At 32.8% G+C, this 17,538-nt stretch overlaps 1 protein-coding gene and 1 pseudogene across 2 annotated transcripts; one reads left to right on the top strand and one right to left on the bottom strand.

Moving 5' to 3' along the window:
- The first annotated feature begins 6,524 nt into the window (after positions 1–6,524).
- LOC120125238 (double-stranded RNA-binding protein 5-like) lies at positions 6,525–8,401 on the top strand. Of its 2 annotated transcripts, none has more exons than XM_039143720.1 (6): positions 6,525–6,635; positions 6,777–6,849; positions 6,945–7,193; positions 7,276–7,495; positions 7,574–7,802; positions 7,851–8,401. In XM_039143720.1, exons 3-6 carry the CDS (start codon positions 6,945–6,947, stop codon positions 8,350–8,352), a joined length of 1,200 nt encoding a protein of 399 aa, XP_038999651.1. In that variant the 5' UTR covers positions 6,525–6,635; positions 6,777–6,849; the 3' UTR covers positions 8,353–8,401. The 2 variants fall into 2 exon arrangements, with proteins under 2 accessions (XP_038999651.1, XP_038999650.1); XM_039143719.1 differs by having other exon boundaries at positions 6,526–6,635; positions 6,777–6,853.
- Positions 8,402–13,618: 5,217 nt separating this feature from the next.
- LOC120125491 lies at positions 13,619–15,382 on the bottom strand (annotated as a pseudogene).
- Between the last annotated feature and the right edge of the window lie 2,156 nt (positions 15,383–17,538).

Raw genomic sequence — 17,538 nt, 5'->3', positions numbered from 1 at the left:
AATTTCTCATAACTTGTTAATCTTTGAGGTTTAAGCCCCCTAAAGCTTTCCTTAATCTTTCTTAATATCCCAAGAATCAAAACAAGCTTTAAAACGAAAGAATTAACCAACTAAAGACTCACTTACCTTATACCAAGCTTCACGGTGGAGAGGAGGAAGAAGAAGACTGAAGAATGCTCTGGACTCTTCTTCATACGTGCTTATTACCCTTAAAAAAAATTATAAAAAATCTTTCTGGTCAAATGACCATAATACCCTTAATTTCCTTTAATAATTACCAAATAACCTTCAATATATATTCAAATAATCATTGAATTCTTTCATTCTTCTACTTTAGTCACCAAATTCTGAAACTTTACAATTTGGTCACTAACCCGGTATTGCGGATGTTACAAGGTTCAACATGCAAGATGCTAAACCAGTAAGTACACCATTAGGTGTTCATTTCAGACTCTCCAAAGACCAATCACCAAAGACGGAGGAAGAACGTGCACACATGGTGAAGGTGTCGTATGCCTCAGCAATTGGAAGTCTGATGTATGCCATGGTTTGTACCAGACCAGATATTGCTCATGCAGTGGGAGCTGTTAGCAGGTACATGAATAATCCGGGCAAGGTACACTGGGAAGCAGTCAAATGGATCCTCAGATATCTTCGGGGTACCACAAACAAAGCACTTTGTTTCAAAGGTGGAGATATGATACTGACAGGCTATGTAGATGCTGACTTAGCCGGAAATGTCGACATCAGAAGGAGCACTACAGGGTATGTCTATACTCTAGGAGGAACTGCAGTGAGTTGGGTTTCTCAACTACAGAAGATAGTTGCTCTCTCCACAACTGAAGCCGAATATGTCGCTGTTACGGAAGCCAGCAAGGAGATGGTTTGGCTCCAAAGTTTCTTGGAAGAGTTAGGCAAGAAACAAGAAAACAATATCTTGTATTGCGACAGTCAAAGTGCTATCCATCTAGCAAAGAATCCGTCTTTTCATTCCAGGACAAAGCACATACAATTGAGATATCATTTTATCCGGTCTCTTCTGGAAGATGGGATTTTGAAACTTGAAAAGATTAGTGGAGCTCAAAATCCGGCAGACATGTTGACAAAGACGGTGACTACGGATAAACTGAAGTTGTGTTCAACTTCAGTTGGCATGCTAGAATAACAAGACTAGACATGCTGCTGCATTGATCGAGGTGTGAAGACATATTAAAATCAGTCTTCAAGTGGGAGATTGTTAAAAGTTTCAAAGTTTGGCAACCAACTTTGGAAAATGTTTTTTTCAAAGTTTGGTAAATGTTTCTTTGAAAAATGTTTTTCAAAGTTTGGTAAAATTTTGGTAGATGTTTGTTGAAAATAGGAATGGGTAAATTCACTTTAGTCATTGCACTTTAGGGTATTTTCAAAGATTAGTCCCTAAGTTTCTACTATAAATACCCTTACCCATTTAGCTTCAAAATCATCCCAAAACATTTCTTTCTTCCTATACTAGAGAGCTTTCTTGTGAGTAGTGAGTGTTTTGTAAACACCTGTAAATTTTCTCTCTTAGTAAAAGATCTGCAGCAGCCCGGAGACGTAAGCACAATTGGCTGAACTCCGTTATCAATTTTCGGGTATTATTTTTCCGCTTTTATTTCGCATTCTCACTAATCTGGTTATAGGGAAATTACTTGTACTCGGTTTATTTTCCTAACAAAACACACACAGAATGTCCATTAGTGTTTTTCGGCATTTTCTCGGAACATTGTGTATTTACACCCAAAAGTCACTTGCGGTCAGATCTGCATTTTGAATACTCTCCTCTATAGTCTCTTCAACCCACATTTCCTTGAGAACGAGATGGAAATCCATGAAGGACCAAGGCGATTGTTTGAAGGTCATGATCCATGGAGGGATGTTTCGTTCCAATGATTCCCATGACTTCTTTTGAGCCTCATCTATACTAATTTTCTCGTACCCAAGATTCTTCAATGTCTCCCCAAGCACATGCGTCCTTGTGATCATGTAAACTTCGCAGCACTCCAATTCATGTTCACCTGTGATCAACTCCAAGACTATTTTATTAATGTTGGCCAAAACTTTATCGGAATATTTCTCGAATTTGAGTTCCTCAACAGCAGGCTTGTCTTCACCAGGCTCAGTGGATTGCTCTGCATCTTCCTTTTCATCCTCTTTTGGTGCCTCTTCTGCAACTTCTTGTACAACCTCTTGTTTCTGATCGGTTTCCTCGTTGCGTTCCTCTTCCAGGAGAAATCTGAATTCGTCTTCGAGATAACACATTGCTCGGTTTAGAATCGTGCTGGTGCGATTGATTAAAGGGCCTTGTTTCAAATCTGGTTTGATGTGTGCTGATAGATCTTTATACAACTTCGTCATCTGCCCAACAGCTTTGAAGAACAACGGATCATCATCAGGAAGAAGATAAACCTTCACTCTTGTGTCGGATGAGGCTGATGATTCAAGGATGGATAGTTCCTCTTCGAAAAGACGGAAATATTTTTCCATCAACTCCGGAATTTCTAAACCTGCATCTTCAACCTCCTTCTCCGCCTCGTTGTCCTCATTCTCCTTCTCTGCTTCCATCTCGGCCACCTTCTCCTCAGCCTCCTCATTTTCCTCTACCTCATTCTTCTATTTGGCCTCGGCCTCAGCCTTCTTCTTCTCGGCCTCCACCTTCTTCTTCACTGCCTCCGCCTCCTCCTTCTCCTCTATGATGGAGGAGAAATTTGATATGAACTGTTCACTGTTCAATGTCTTCAAAGGCATTTTCCAGGGTATATGGTGGAGGAATAGGTTCAAGTTCCCCTCCATTTTCCATCTCTTCATGATTTTCACAGATTTCAGTTCCGTTTTCCTCTACTTTCTCCGTCTGGTCATCTGCGGCAGTCGTCTCTTCATTCTCTTCCTTTTTCGACTCCGATTTAGACAAAGTATTGTCGGCGTCAGACTTCTTTTCATCATCAGCCTGGTTATTGGCTGAGGTATCGGTCAAGGAGAAAAAAAAAACATTGAATAAAGTTGTAGAAGGTAACAAAACGGAGATATGAAGGTTTGGAGAAAACTATGGTCGCATTATCTAATTCTTTCTGAGAAACAAACTGGATTTTCCTTCTTTTTCTTTTTGTTGTTTTAATTTCTATGATATGAAAATGAAAATTGAAATGGTCGTGGTGGTGGTGAAATGTAAGGACGGGACGGGAAATATGACAGGGAAGGACTTGTTTTGGTGTTTCATCCGTTTTTTTAGGAGGATTGACCAATGCTTGCCCTAATTTATCCTCTTTTCGCATCTTTATTTTTCTTACGATAAACTATTTATTCAGCCACCCATCTATTCTCACGATTCTGTTTTGGTCATTCTATTATTTTATTTTCAAAATCATATATATTGTAATTTTAGGTATGATTTTGAAAAAATAAAGAAAGTAATTTGGTGATCAAAACAGAACCACACGAATAGTTACGTGACTAAATACGTAGTCTACCTTAAAAATAAGCAAAATTGTTGACATGGTAAGACTTATTTTATCTTTTTCAATGATGACATGACATTATCTTTCGGTAACGCGTTAGTATCACTGTTAGTTTTGTATCGACATGTGACCAAAACATATTATTAAATATGATTTTGGGAAAAAAATAATTGAGTGATCAAAACAAAACTACAACAATAGATGGGTGGCTGAATACATAGTTTACCGTTTTCCAATTTATCTGCTTTCCCCTGCTTCATCGGTTAATCAGGATTTTGTATAGAATACATTAACAGAATCTTTGAAAGCAACGGCTACTTAATATTATATATTATAAATGGGGGATGTTCTATGACTTGAAACCAATTCATGCATGTGCTTGAAGAAGAAGGGGTTGGGTTCAACATCAATCCATCTTGTTTCAATTAATTACAACATGATATTTCATTTAGTTGTATTTATACAAGTATAATTATACAAAATCAAAATTAGTACCATTATAAATACATTAATTACACATTTTTACATATCATTCAAGCTAATATTGGTCCATTATCATTTAACTTGCTATTTAGAAAATGGTGTTGTTCATAGCGTAGATGTTGGTTGGGAATGCCCTCAAAATCAAATGTTGTATGCTGGTGTGCATTACTGAGATGATAGTTGTAGCTTCATTTGTATGTTCTTCTTTTTTGACCTGAAAAAAATAAACGATACAAAAATTAAAGATGATCAAGATAAGACGTTTGAGACCGAACTAATTCGGTGGCCGACCAAATTAATCGAACTAACTCGGTTCGATCGGGTAATTCGGTTAAAATTGAAAAATGAACACCCTATCCTAAAATACTAGATAATGTGAGGGTATTTGGAAAAATAAATTGACCATTAATTTTATGTAGTATATTGTGAATCATATAAGTTTATAATTTATATGTATGAGAATGATACTTTAAGAAATTGCATGAAATTGAGAGATTTTTTTAATAGTCTAGAATGATTACTAGGTATATTATTTGTTTATTATCTTTTTTTAGTCATTGACAACGCATGAGTCTTTGATTCATAAAAATCAAAACATAAAATGATAAGAGATGACATGAGTCTATAAAACAAAAAGATCATACTAATAATGAAGTATGAGAGGATTGAATAGAATCTTTGATTCATTAAGTTAAAAGTTAAATAGAAACATGATTCATGCATCGTCGTGGGAAATGAGTCTTAAGTCCATTTGATTGAGGAATTCATCGTAGATATTTAACTTAATTTTCTAAGTTCAATGTGATAAAATAAAACTATGAAAAGGCACATTGTGTACATCTTTACCTATTAATGTGGCAAACAATGTACATACATAATTTGGGTGATCCTTGTGAGATGGACTCGATAAATCGGTCGAGCTGCAAGAATGAATTTTATTATTTTAACAAATTCATAGCTTAGGATTTGGGTGGTCCTAATGAGACATACTTGATGAATTCAGTAAATTATTAATTAGATGTTAAGCTATTAACGATTTCATAACCCTAAATTAGATGATCTATATTATGATAGACTTGATCAAATCATATAAGCAAGTGCGAACAGTTAACCACCTTCTATGAAAGATTTTGTGTCATCTTTCTAGAACACTTATGAGTACCTTGAAGTATTATTTGGCAAAAATTTTAAACTATCTCAAAACTAAAATAAATCTAAGAGTAGTCGTGTGTAATGAGTTAATCCTTATGTTAACAAGAACAAAGTTCATTCACTGTATATTAATGTGTTATGAGTTTTCAACGTCTCTTTTTCTTATAGTGTTTACTTCGGTTAAAAACTTGTTTTCCTTTATTTCGAGAAAAGGTCAACACTATATAGAGTTTCACTTCCTTATTTTGGGTATATAAAATTTAAAAGATTATGTTGACCTTGAAGATAATGTCCAATTTTAAAAATGAGTATAGATGAAATTACTTTTAAAACAGTGATTACACATCATATTTAATTTATTTTATTATTTTTTTTGTTAGTCAACATCAACATCTTTGTTTTATAATTGTATTTTAACCAACAATCATGTGGTAAGCAAGGGGCCATGGCCCAAAAATTTGAAAAATTTTAATTTAGATCTTTAAAATTTTAAAATATTTAATTTGTTTTCCATAAAAATTTTAAAAAATCAGATTAATTTTTAAATTTTTTTAATATTCTTAATTAAACCCCTCTCATAATTTTTAAAAATTCTCATTAAACCTCTACAAATTTCAAAAAAAATTAATTATACTTTTTTTTTGAAAGAATGTAAACTGAACTCTTCAAATTTTTTGAAAAGTTTAATGTAAACCTCTAATTTTTTTAAAGGTTTAAGTTAGACCCTAAATTCTATCATTAAATTCCGTCATACACAAAAAGTTCACCAATGTAAGGTTATATTTTTGTTTTTGTTAGATTGGTGCAACCATCTGAATATCTTGCTACTACAGGAACATATGAACTTTCAGATATTGGTATGATCGCCGAGCAAACCCCTATAACAAAGGATTGGTTGAGAGCTTCAAGGAGATATTCGCTCTAGCATGCCCTTAACCAAGAACAAGTTCAGGGTGAAGTTCCCTGGGGAACCTGTGTTACTAACACAACCCTGTCGGATCTTTGTGCACATTATAAAACTACATAGACAGGGACATGTACTATTACCAAGTCACGGTGTAATAATAAGCAGAGATGGATCGAAAAAAAGTTAAAAAAACAATTCTTTAAAAAATTTAAATTTTCATATATTCAAAAACTTTCGTTAGTAAAACAAAACAGCTGCTCACTTGGTAGTTGTTATGTCCGCTGCCAATTACAAAACATCTTTCAAGTTTCCAAGAAATCACTGGAATTACGGACAGTAACAAGAAACAGAGTTAATGCGGGACCTGTCTATACCTATAGTGCTTTTGTTTTTAGACCCAGCTTAGCTGCTAATTTGCATTAATAATCACAAAAGATAAATTATTTTTTCAATAATACTTACTTTTTGTGAATTACTTTAAAAGAAAAATAGTTCCATTGGAATGCAAATATGCAATTTGAGTTCGAGTTCGAGTAAGGTGAAATAAATCACTGTACTTAGCTGTGTAGGGGGAATTCCGACTGCCACGCAATGCAAATCCAATACTATTTTCACATTGGGTAAATTTCTCTCTTCCCTTTTAATTATTTAAAAGAAAACAGGTGGGCAGTGTGTATAGTTATAGAAGTAGACCAGTACAGTAATCAAAGCCCAAGTAATGAATTTTCATTTTTTTAACTTTTTTTCTTCTATTTCATCAGATATCTTTGTCCTGAGATAAAACTCCCACACTAATGTTGTATTGGAGGGATAAAAACTAAACCAGGAGGTGAGGTAGGTGAGTTCTCATTAGCTGAGTTCATTTTATCAGGTCTCTCGTTTCACTTTAATTCTACATCTTATGTCGGATGTTTTTGGTTTCATGGTAGATGATGTTCAAGAATCAACTGCAAGAACTCGCACAAAGAAGCTGCTTTAACCTTCCTTCCTATGCCTGCATCAGAGAAGGACCCGATCATGCACCGAGGTTCAAAGCCTCGGTGAACTTCAACGGCGAGATCTTCGAAAGCCCGAGCTTCTGCCCGACGTTGAGACAGGCGGAGCACGCGGCTGCCGAGGCGGCTCTCAATGTTTTATACGTAAGAGGCCTTTCAAGGTCTCTCACTGCAAGAGTTCTCGTAAGCACTTTTTACCTTCTTGTTTCACTAGTTTTTTTTATGGTAGATGAGATTAAACAACACCCTTTTCTCTTGTATGAAGGATGAGACCGGAGTTTATAAGAATCTCCTACAGGAAACTACTCATAGAGCAGGGCTTAGACTACCTGTTTACACCACCATAAGATCAGGTCCCGGCCATAGCCCGATCTTCACTTGCAGTGTGGAATTTGCCAGCATGAGCTTCACCGGTGAGCCGGCCAAAACGAAGAAGCAAGCAGAGAAGAATGCTGCAATTGCAGCTTGGTCGGCCTTGAAAACAAGTAAGCTTCGCTTCCTAGCAGTAAGACTATACATATTTGTATCGTGGTGCATGCTTTTATCTGTACATATTTGTTCAGTGCCAAACTTGGATTCATCAACGAAAAAAGAAACCGGCGATCAAGAGGACCGAGATCAGGCAGTTGTGTCGAGAGTCCTCTCGAGCTTCAGGCCAAAAGATAACAGCAAACAGTTTAGGAGGGGGGATTATAATAACCAAGCAAAAAGAAGAATGGTCAATGGCAACAACAATGATATCATCATCCTTCCATCTTCTTCCGCCTCAGGTAAATCTCTAAATCATAAAAAATGGAGGGTTATCGATGTCTTAACGGATAGTTCGACACAAAAACGAAGCAGCAGCTTTGTATCTCTACTTCCTCCACCTCCACCAAGAACAGCTTCAAAGATCTTGCCACCAGTACAAGTTGGGGGTAAACATGAAGTGAAACCGCCTCCTCTACTTAACCAACATGATCAAGTCATCAACAAATGCATTGAGAAGGACGGTTCAAGTTCTAGTTATATCCATGGAGCAAGTACTAGTTGCTGTGGTACTGCTAAGATCAATATGCTCGACAACGCAGCAAGAACCGAAGCAAGCGAGCTTATCAGACGAATCTTTGGGTCTCCAAATCCATTGCAAATGGCACCACAACCAGAAATGGCCCGGAACATGTACACAGGAGGGTTAAACATTGCCCCGGCAGTTAAAATGAGATCAATAATCCCAGTTTGTGCTGCTCCACCCCCACCACCAAACTCAATGAAAATAGGACCAGCATCAGCAAGCTCAGTCAAGTTCAACAACTCAGACCAACTCAGTTCAGAGTTGAAGAATCTACAATTAACAAAGTAAAACTCAATGAGTTGGATTTCTAATATCTTATTATCATGTATTTTTTGTTTCTTGGATGATTTTGATATTTTTGATGGCCATGCGAGTATAATATTATAAAATTTCCAACCTCGACATTTATTAAATCACTGCATATATATATATATAGATAGAGAGAGAGAGAGAGGGCATTAAATGGGTGCTCAGGGAGGCAGATGGGGATAGCAATGAAGGGGCACATTAGAGTGTTAGAGGAGGAACAGACAATTGCAGCGATAAGCGTAAGCAATTAAGTTACCCTCACAGCAAAATATTTAATACCCTTGTCTTCGCCATTAATGCTCTTTCTCATCTTCCTTCACTCTCATTAATTGTTTATCACACTCTCTCCTTTCAATACTTTTCTTATATGTTTATGTATTTTCATCCCTCCTACTTTTATAATTTACCAGGTTTCCTGGAAATGAGTTGAGAATACTATAGTGAAATGCATGGATTTTTTTTATTTGTTTGTTTATTTTTTTTTACGAATGTTTTGAACTCCAAAGTAGCTGTTAGGACTTAGGATTAGGCTATGGGCTCATTGATACATGACATTTGTAATATCATGCTCTGGGTCGTTCGCATTAGGCTTAAATTAAAAATAAGCCCCTAAACTTTTTTTTAGTTTTTAAAATTATTTTTTATCCAATTAAGCCCTTAAACTATCATATGTAATTATTTTATGAATTATTTTTTTAATTAATTTTTTTCAATAATGAAATGTTGGCATGTCACATTAGATACTTATTTTGATAAAAAAATAATTTATAGAATTAAAGGAAAAAAAGAGTATAATTTAAGTACTTATTTTAACTAAAAATAATCTAGGTACTTAAAATGATTAATATAATAATTTAAGGATTTATTTTGACTAAAAATAATTTAGAAACTTGGAAAAAAACATATAAATTAAAATCTTAATTTTAATTTAAGCCTTCCGTTATTGGTCTTCACATGCCAAACCCTCTAATGACATAAATCAAGTTCAAGAATGTTAAATGAACACAAAAAACATTGATGTAACCGCTCAAGATAATAACTATGAATGAAGTTATGACATTTTATTATATATATGGTGACCCATTCATTTGTTCAGATAACTTTTGTTTCTCAAATATTGATTTATGGAATAAGCACATTTGGTCGATTAATCAAATTGTTTATCTTTGTTCTCTCATGTTTTTATAAGCCATGAGTTCAAACCTATTCGGAACACTCATCTTCCTTCCCCTATAGTCTCTCTTTTTCCTCCCTCCTCTGAAAATGCTCAGCATGAATTCTATCTCCCTTGCCTACTCCCACTGTTCAAGCACTTGGCGTGAATTCTCAAAAGAAACAAGAAACCCAAACTGTCAACCACCAATAATTTTGCTCTGATACTAAATGTTATAGACATAACATCTCGATCCTGCCGTTATGTCGTACGACATTTAAATGGGACAACTCCCAGACAAATCCCTTTTAATTTGATGGTATGCATGTCTAGATCAAGAGCAAAGCGCAGTCCCTGAACCATCCAAAGCTTCCATCACAAAAACACTATGAATATTTATATTTAGACGATATCCAGAGCCCAAAATCATGTCAGCACTGTCCCAAACGATGAACCCAGACCAAAAAGAGGCACCCATTATGGAGAAGTTGGCGTCAACTTTAACTTTAACAATGGGATCACTTGGAGGCAGCCAATGTAAATTTGTATACACCATGAAGTGATGAAGGCAATGAAAAAGCGTTTCAATTTCCTTCACATAGTTTCAAATGAAGGTAACTGCATCCTCTACTCATTGATAGGTATTTTCGTAGAGCATTCTATTCCTGGCATACCAAATGACCCAAATTGTAATTGCAATTTCGTTGTCATGAATTTTGTTGTGCTTTGAGAATAACCATTATACCCATTCTATAAACTCAAGAGTGCTCACATTCCTTGGCCATTGGAAACCCAAGACATTAGCACCAAAATAACATTCCTTACTAACACGCAAAGGGTCTTCGAATACCTGTTTACACCGTGGGTATAAAGAATTAGGAACAACACGCTCAATGGAAAGATTGTGCATTGTGAGAATAAAATTCCGACAAAATTTCCAGAGGAGGATTCTCTTCGAAGGGTAGGATAGGCCCCATAAGTGTTTATAAAATTGACCAGTATAGGAGTTTTGAGCCAATCATCATTTAATCATGTTTAACTCAATGTATATTAACGCGACATTAGACTTGTGAGTTAGGTCGATCGGGTTGGTTTTGTATTAAGTTGGTTTTGGGTTGAGTCATCATATATATATATATATATATATAGGGTCCATTTTGAGTTTAAGGGTTTCTATTATTGGGTTGGATCATTTCATGTTTTAATTATTTCAGGTTAAGTAAGTTGAGTTTACTTTAATGCATATATTATTTTGAGTCAAACAATTTTAAATTTTAAATTATTTTTAATTTTTATTCATATTTTTGGTTTGGACATTAGGAGACATTTGGTTTACGAAAAAGATGATAATAAGATAAAAAAAATCAAAATCTTATTTTTATGTTTAGTTTATTCTCATTCTCACCTGGTCGGGAAAAAAAACATTACCAAATAGCAGTACTTTTTGACAAGTTTCTAAGAATGTCATCTTCGTCAATTCATTAATTTTTTTTTTTTACTTTTATGTAAAAAAAAATACTCTTGAAATAAAAAGTTTTATTCATATTGACTTTATTTATTACATATTTTTAACTAAATAAGAAATAATTTGGGGTATAATTCTTCTAATGTTTTTACTACTCTAATATTTAATGTTTTTCGTAACATTATGTTATAATATCTCTAATATTATTTTTAAATATATTATTTAAATATTTAGATCATAATATAAATTCCATTGAGATAATATTTTTATTAAATTTAGTTTAAAAATAAAAATATTAAATTCAATTTTAATTTTAATTTATATTATCTACAGTTTAATATATATATATATATATATATATATATATATATATATATATGAAATCAATCAAGTTATAAATTAACTATTAGATTTATTTTAATAATTTAGGGGCTCATAAACATTCTAATTAGCTTGGGTTATTAGTCACTTTTATTTCCCTTTTTGACATTAACTAAAAATATAATATATATACGTAATTCATATCATAAATGTAGGATTGAGTCTAATGGTTAGTGTGCATCAAATTCTTCCTCCGAATTCCAGGTTTGGTTCTTCTCGGAACACCATTCTTCTTCAAAAAATTTCTTTCTCTAATCAGTGTCATCATTTAATTAGAGAATTAAATTTATTGAATTAAATTAAAATTAGATTCAAGTTGATAAGATGAGAGATAATGAGAACCAAATATGTGATTATATCAATTTTTATTAATTTTCATGCCAATTTCTCCGTCAAATGTTAATGATATATGATTTGACTAACATCATTTAAATAATCAAATGATCTAGTTGACAAAATTAAAAAATCGATATTCATATAAAAATCTTCCATAAATAAATGATCATAAGTGTAATTTATCGAATATTTCTTTATAAAATAATTTATCGAATATTTCTTTATAAAATAATTTATCGATATCTAAATTCTTACTATAAAAAGAAAATAGTACAAAATTTTCATCTAAACACCTAAAAGGTAATACATTGTCTTTTGGCAACTAACTATACGTGATCGTTATAGGTAACTAACTAGCGATAAACTCTGATATAGGGCACCATGCCAAACATTGTCTTTTGGTTGCCGTACAATCTTCGGTGGCTTCATGGATAAATTACTTATTTAATAGTTAGATAAATTACTTAAAATATATATATGAAGATTAAAAAATAATAGTATCTATTTAATTAGTTAAGTTATTAAATCAAATCATTATATTTTACTTATTATATAATTTAAATTGTCAACTATATTAATCTATTAAAAGTATATAATAGGATTAACAAGTATTATTTCATTAATTTAACAAAATGATAATTCCAACATATATATATATATATATATATATATATATATATATATTATATCATAATGGCTTATATCACAAATAAGTACCTAAAGTATACCTTCTTTTTCATTTAAGTGCAAAAAGTATTTTTTTGTTAAAATTAGTATCTAAAGTTATCTTTTTATCAAAATAGGTACATAAAGTATTCAATTCTTTTATCTAAGTTATAAAAAAGTTGACACGTGAAATTAATTAAAGAATACTTTAGGTAACTAGATGAAAAAATTGAATAATAGGTACCTATTTTTACAATAAAAATATAACTTTAGGTACTTATATTGACAAAAAATATACTTAGATGAAAAAATGATATACATTTAAGTACTTATTTATAATATAAGCCTATCACAATATATGTATAAAAAATAATAATGAATTTAAATATAATTCAAAATAATAGATTTTGTAGGATAAATTATGCATTTAGTCATTTAACTATCACTTTGATTTCGTTTTAGACACTTATTTTTTTTAAATTCATATTTAAAGTTTCATTTTAATTTTATTTTGATCGCAAGATCGTAACGTTATAAATCAAACTTAATTATTTAATATGATTAGAACCTTGTAGAAACAAGCACATGAGAAATGAATTGTAGCAGTAGCTTAAGAAATGGAGTTTGGCAACATGTTACAACAAAGGTTGACAAGTCAAAATAATGTATGATATGACCCACGTGGAGAATAAAGTGGAAGCAACTTGAATTGGAAATATGACAACATATTCACGTGAAGGAAAGTTTGAGTCGGCAAGAAGAGTTTGAAAAGTCAAAGGTAGAAATGAAACACTTGAAATTGTGTAGAATTGGACGTGACATCAATTAAAGAAAAAAGGACATGAAATTTTATTACGGCAAGCAAAGGGAATGGCGGCAAGAAGATTGAAGAAGGTTTATTATACCTATATATATATATATATATATATATATCCTATATATCCTATATATATATATCCTAAGCTTAGTTGCAATGCAAAGTGAGAAAAAAATGAAAGTTTAGAAAAGTTAGAATAAATAATAGCTTAGCAAAACTATTAGAGAATTGAAAAAAAAAGCTTAGCAAAGCTTAGAATATTGAGATTGTGTTTGTAAACTAGCCGCAGCTAGTGTTGTAGTGTTGCAGTGTTGTAATATTGGTGTAACATTGTTGTAACGTATTTTGTTTCGTATTAATAATATTTCGAGTTAAAAAATTATTCGAGTGTCTACCTACGCTTCCAACTCGCAATAGTTACACAGGGAAATTGAGGTTGAAACAACATCCATTTGCTTGGACACTTATTAAGTGTTTTGGTTATTACAAGCTAAATTTAACACTAACATCTAGCTGGAGGAGTCGTAAACAAAAGCAGGAAGACGAGGAGTTATATGAAGTTCCAGTGGTGTTGCTTTAGAACTGGTTATTCCCGCGGCTTCCCGCATATCGATTGCTTCACCCGATGGGGTCTCAAACTCGAACCAGTGCAACAAATTAGCCAATGTAATCTGCAAAATCTGAAGTGCAAACGAAACTCCAGGACACATTCTTCTACCACTCCCAAATGGAATCAGTTGGAAATTTTGTCCCCTCACATCAACACCTTCATTGACAGTCATGAACCTTTCCGGTAGAAAGTCAGTAGGGTTTTCCCATACACATGGGTCACGTTGAATTTTTTGAAGATTGAGAATAAGCCAAGTGCCGGCTGGAATATGATATCCGTTAACCGTACAATTTTCGATGGCTTCATGGATTATGGAGAGTGGAGCAGCTGGGTATAGGCGTAGCGTTTCCTTAATGACGGATTGAAGAAACACTAAGTTTTTGGTGTCGGATTCTGTCACGAACAACTTTTCCTTACCGACATGGATGTCTAGTTCTTGTTGGATTTTGTTCAATGCATCAGGATTGTTGAGTAATAGAGATAATGCCCATGTCATTGTAATGGATGTGGTATCTTCTCCCCCTAAGATAAGAGCCTGTTTGATCATGTATCATTCAAAGATCAATGATGAGTTTATTAAGACTAAGGATTTGGTTAAGAAATATGAACATACGAGACTGGTAGCTTTGTTGATGGTATCGGCATCGTGCTCCTCTGCATCACGAAGAAGAGATAGCATTACTCCCATGAAATCTTTCTCACTATTTGCTTCATCTTCGACTCTCTTCTGCTTGTGCTCCCGCAGCCATCCATCCATAACTCGGTCCGATTCTTCAGCTATCTTCCTCATGGACTTCTCGTCTCCACAGATGTCCAACCATCTCAAAAACGGCAGCGCATCAGATACCATGAACTTCCCACTCATTTCTATTATGTCATCTAAGGACTTTTTCCATTTTTTGGTTTCATCATCTCCTTCACTGGATTCAGATATTCGTTTCCCTACTATAATTCTTAGAATTACGTTAAGAGTAACATCTTTAAACCATTTCCTCATCTCCACCAATACTTTGTCAAAGTTACTACTCCTCTTCCTTTTCCATAGCCCGTATAATTGTTGCACAGACATCTTTATCTCGGATTCCCGAACATGTTTAAGAGAGTCGAGACGATGATTCGAGAGGAGCTCGATAGTGTCGAACTTGCGCACCTGACGCCAGTAAGGTCCATACGGCGCGGTGCCGATCATAGCGTAGTTGTATCCCAAGAGTTCCATGCTTAATAGCTTTGGACGAGTGGCGAATGCTTTATCATTTATGGTGAGACATTCTTTAGCAATCTCCCAGCTGCTCACAACCAAAGCTCTATGCACACCCAATTTGATAGTGAAGATTGTTCCGTATTTGTCGACCATGTTAGCCAAGGTTATGTCCGCCCGCCTAGGAGGCGGAGATGGCCGATAATAGGCCATGCTCCACTGGCTTCCGGTGCTGTTTTCTTTTGGCTTGTGTTTCTTGAAATTGTTTTTGATATCCATAGAGAAGAGAGAAGAAAGAGTAGCAATGAAACACCAATTAGTGCAAGAGTTGATGTTGCTGTGACTAAATCGAAATACTCCATCGCTACAGCACTACTTTGATTAATCAAAGATACATCTGTAATGGAGGATTTATAGGGAATAATGTGTGTTTTTAATAGAATAAACTATTATCGTTGAATTTTAGATAGTATATCAATTTTATTACTGAATTTTTAATATTATTAATTATAGTATCAAATGTTAATTTTAATTTTAATTATAACAATGAACTATTAAACTTATCGATATAGTGACCTGACTAACGATAATAAACGTGACTTTCACACTAAAACAACATTATATAATTTATATTTTTTTATGTATTAATAGTAACATTTAATCATTCACATTATTAAAATTGAAATTTCGAAACATAAAATACAATTCTAATCTAAGAAAGAGAAGGAAAAAAAGTAATGATGCGTTATCCTAACTCCAACATCATTATCTATATTTTTGACAAAAGGATCCCTTAGAACACATTTTTCCAATCTTTGAAAAATATTTATTATAACAATATTTAAGTTTTATCACAACCATGTATAAATATTTTCTTCATAGATAAAAAGTTATATACACTTATAATATCAAATATGAATGCTTGAAAAAAAATATCTATAATTCATGTTGAATATGTTGATATTTCAGCAACCAATTCAAACTCCAAGCCTAAAATTAGGTTTAAGTAGAATCAAATTAGAAGAAAAAAAACATACAAGGAAACAAAAATATTGAAAATAAAATTTTCCTTGAAGAATACTCTCAACATCTTGTTAAAATTATTCCTTATTAATTTTTGGTAGTCAATGTGATATTTTTTATCATCTCTATGTTCTCTCTATGTCCTCTAGTGTATGAAAAATCCAAACATATTTTTGAGAATGAATATATATATATATATATATATATCAATAACATAATTGTATGGAATGGACACTAATAAAATTTTAGAATAAAAACAATCAAAAAATAAATAATTAACCAAATAAAATTCGAATTTTAGAATGAACACAAAAAAGTATGGATCCGTCATACGTGGCTGCTCCTGTGCCGAAGGAGAACGGTGAGGAAGTGCCCCCACAAGAACCACCATCAACGGTGAAGCTGCGGAGATAGGTAGAATCGGAAAGTTTTGGACTGTGGGTCGAACCTAAACCAATGTCCAATAAGCATTTTGGACTGTAGCAAATGAACCAGCACCCAATTTTGGACTTTAATGACCCGTTTGACAAAGTCACTATGGACCACAGCCTAAATGGGAAGAGCTTGAGCGAAGACGAGCCACTCCACAAGGACTCTGGTACGCACACCACCAAAATAAATTTTATTTAACCACGATTCTATCTATTAATTGATTATCGAATTTTTCATAAAAACTCAAATTAAAAGTTAAACTCAAACTCAGTAATACAAATCAAATTTAAATATAAAATATAATGTAATAAAAGTAAACATTTTAACAAATTTAAACAAAATATAAAAGGCAGTTCTTTTTAGGTTTATGTGATGATCTAGTAGTAATAGTAATTTGATTAACTTTTTATATATAAAAAAACTCTTTATGAAAATTTAATTAAATTGTTTTTTCGATCAAACTAAATAAAAAAAGTTAGTTCAGTGTAGTTGATTTTATTTCAAAGTCAGTTTGATTTCGGTTTTAAAAAAATATAGTCGATTAAGTTGATTTTTTCATATTTTTCAACTGAATCGACTATTAAATATTTCTTTTTCCAAATAACTATTTCAATAATTTTTTAATAACATAAATATATCAATTATTAATTGATGTATAATATTTAAATTTAATAAAAGAATTGTACGGCACATGAACATGGAGTAATACAATTAATTATAGGTGGAAATTATTAATATTATGAAAGAAATGAAATGAAATGACTCGTTTTGAGAAAATGAAGAGGAAACATTCATGCATCTTTATGATTACAAAATTATTGTATAAGCAATTAAGGGGGCAAATTACTTCTAAGGAAATTGTTTCTTTGGAGTATTAGAAAAGAATAAGAAGACCATGAATGGATCGAGGAGAGTGTTGAAATACAGTCATATCTCTTAAATTTTTTAAATTATTATATGGTCTAAGTTTTTTTTATTGATGATATAATTTCGAAACCTTAAAATTTTATAAAGTAAACCTCTAAATTTCTAATATACTTTTTTTAAAATTCATACCCCTAACATATAATCATATATTCGTCTT

Source organism: Hibiscus syriacus, unplaced genomic scaffold (assembly GCF_006381635.1).
Source record: "Hibiscus syriacus cultivar Baekdansim isolate YM2019G1 unplaced genomic scaffold, ASM638163v2 tig00110430_pilon, whole genome shotgun sequence".
Lineage (NCBI taxonomy): Eukaryota > Viridiplantae > Streptophyta > Magnoliopsida > Malvales > Malvaceae > Hibiscus > Hibiscus syriacus.
This window is presented reverse-complemented; position numbering and strand designations above follow the sequence as displayed.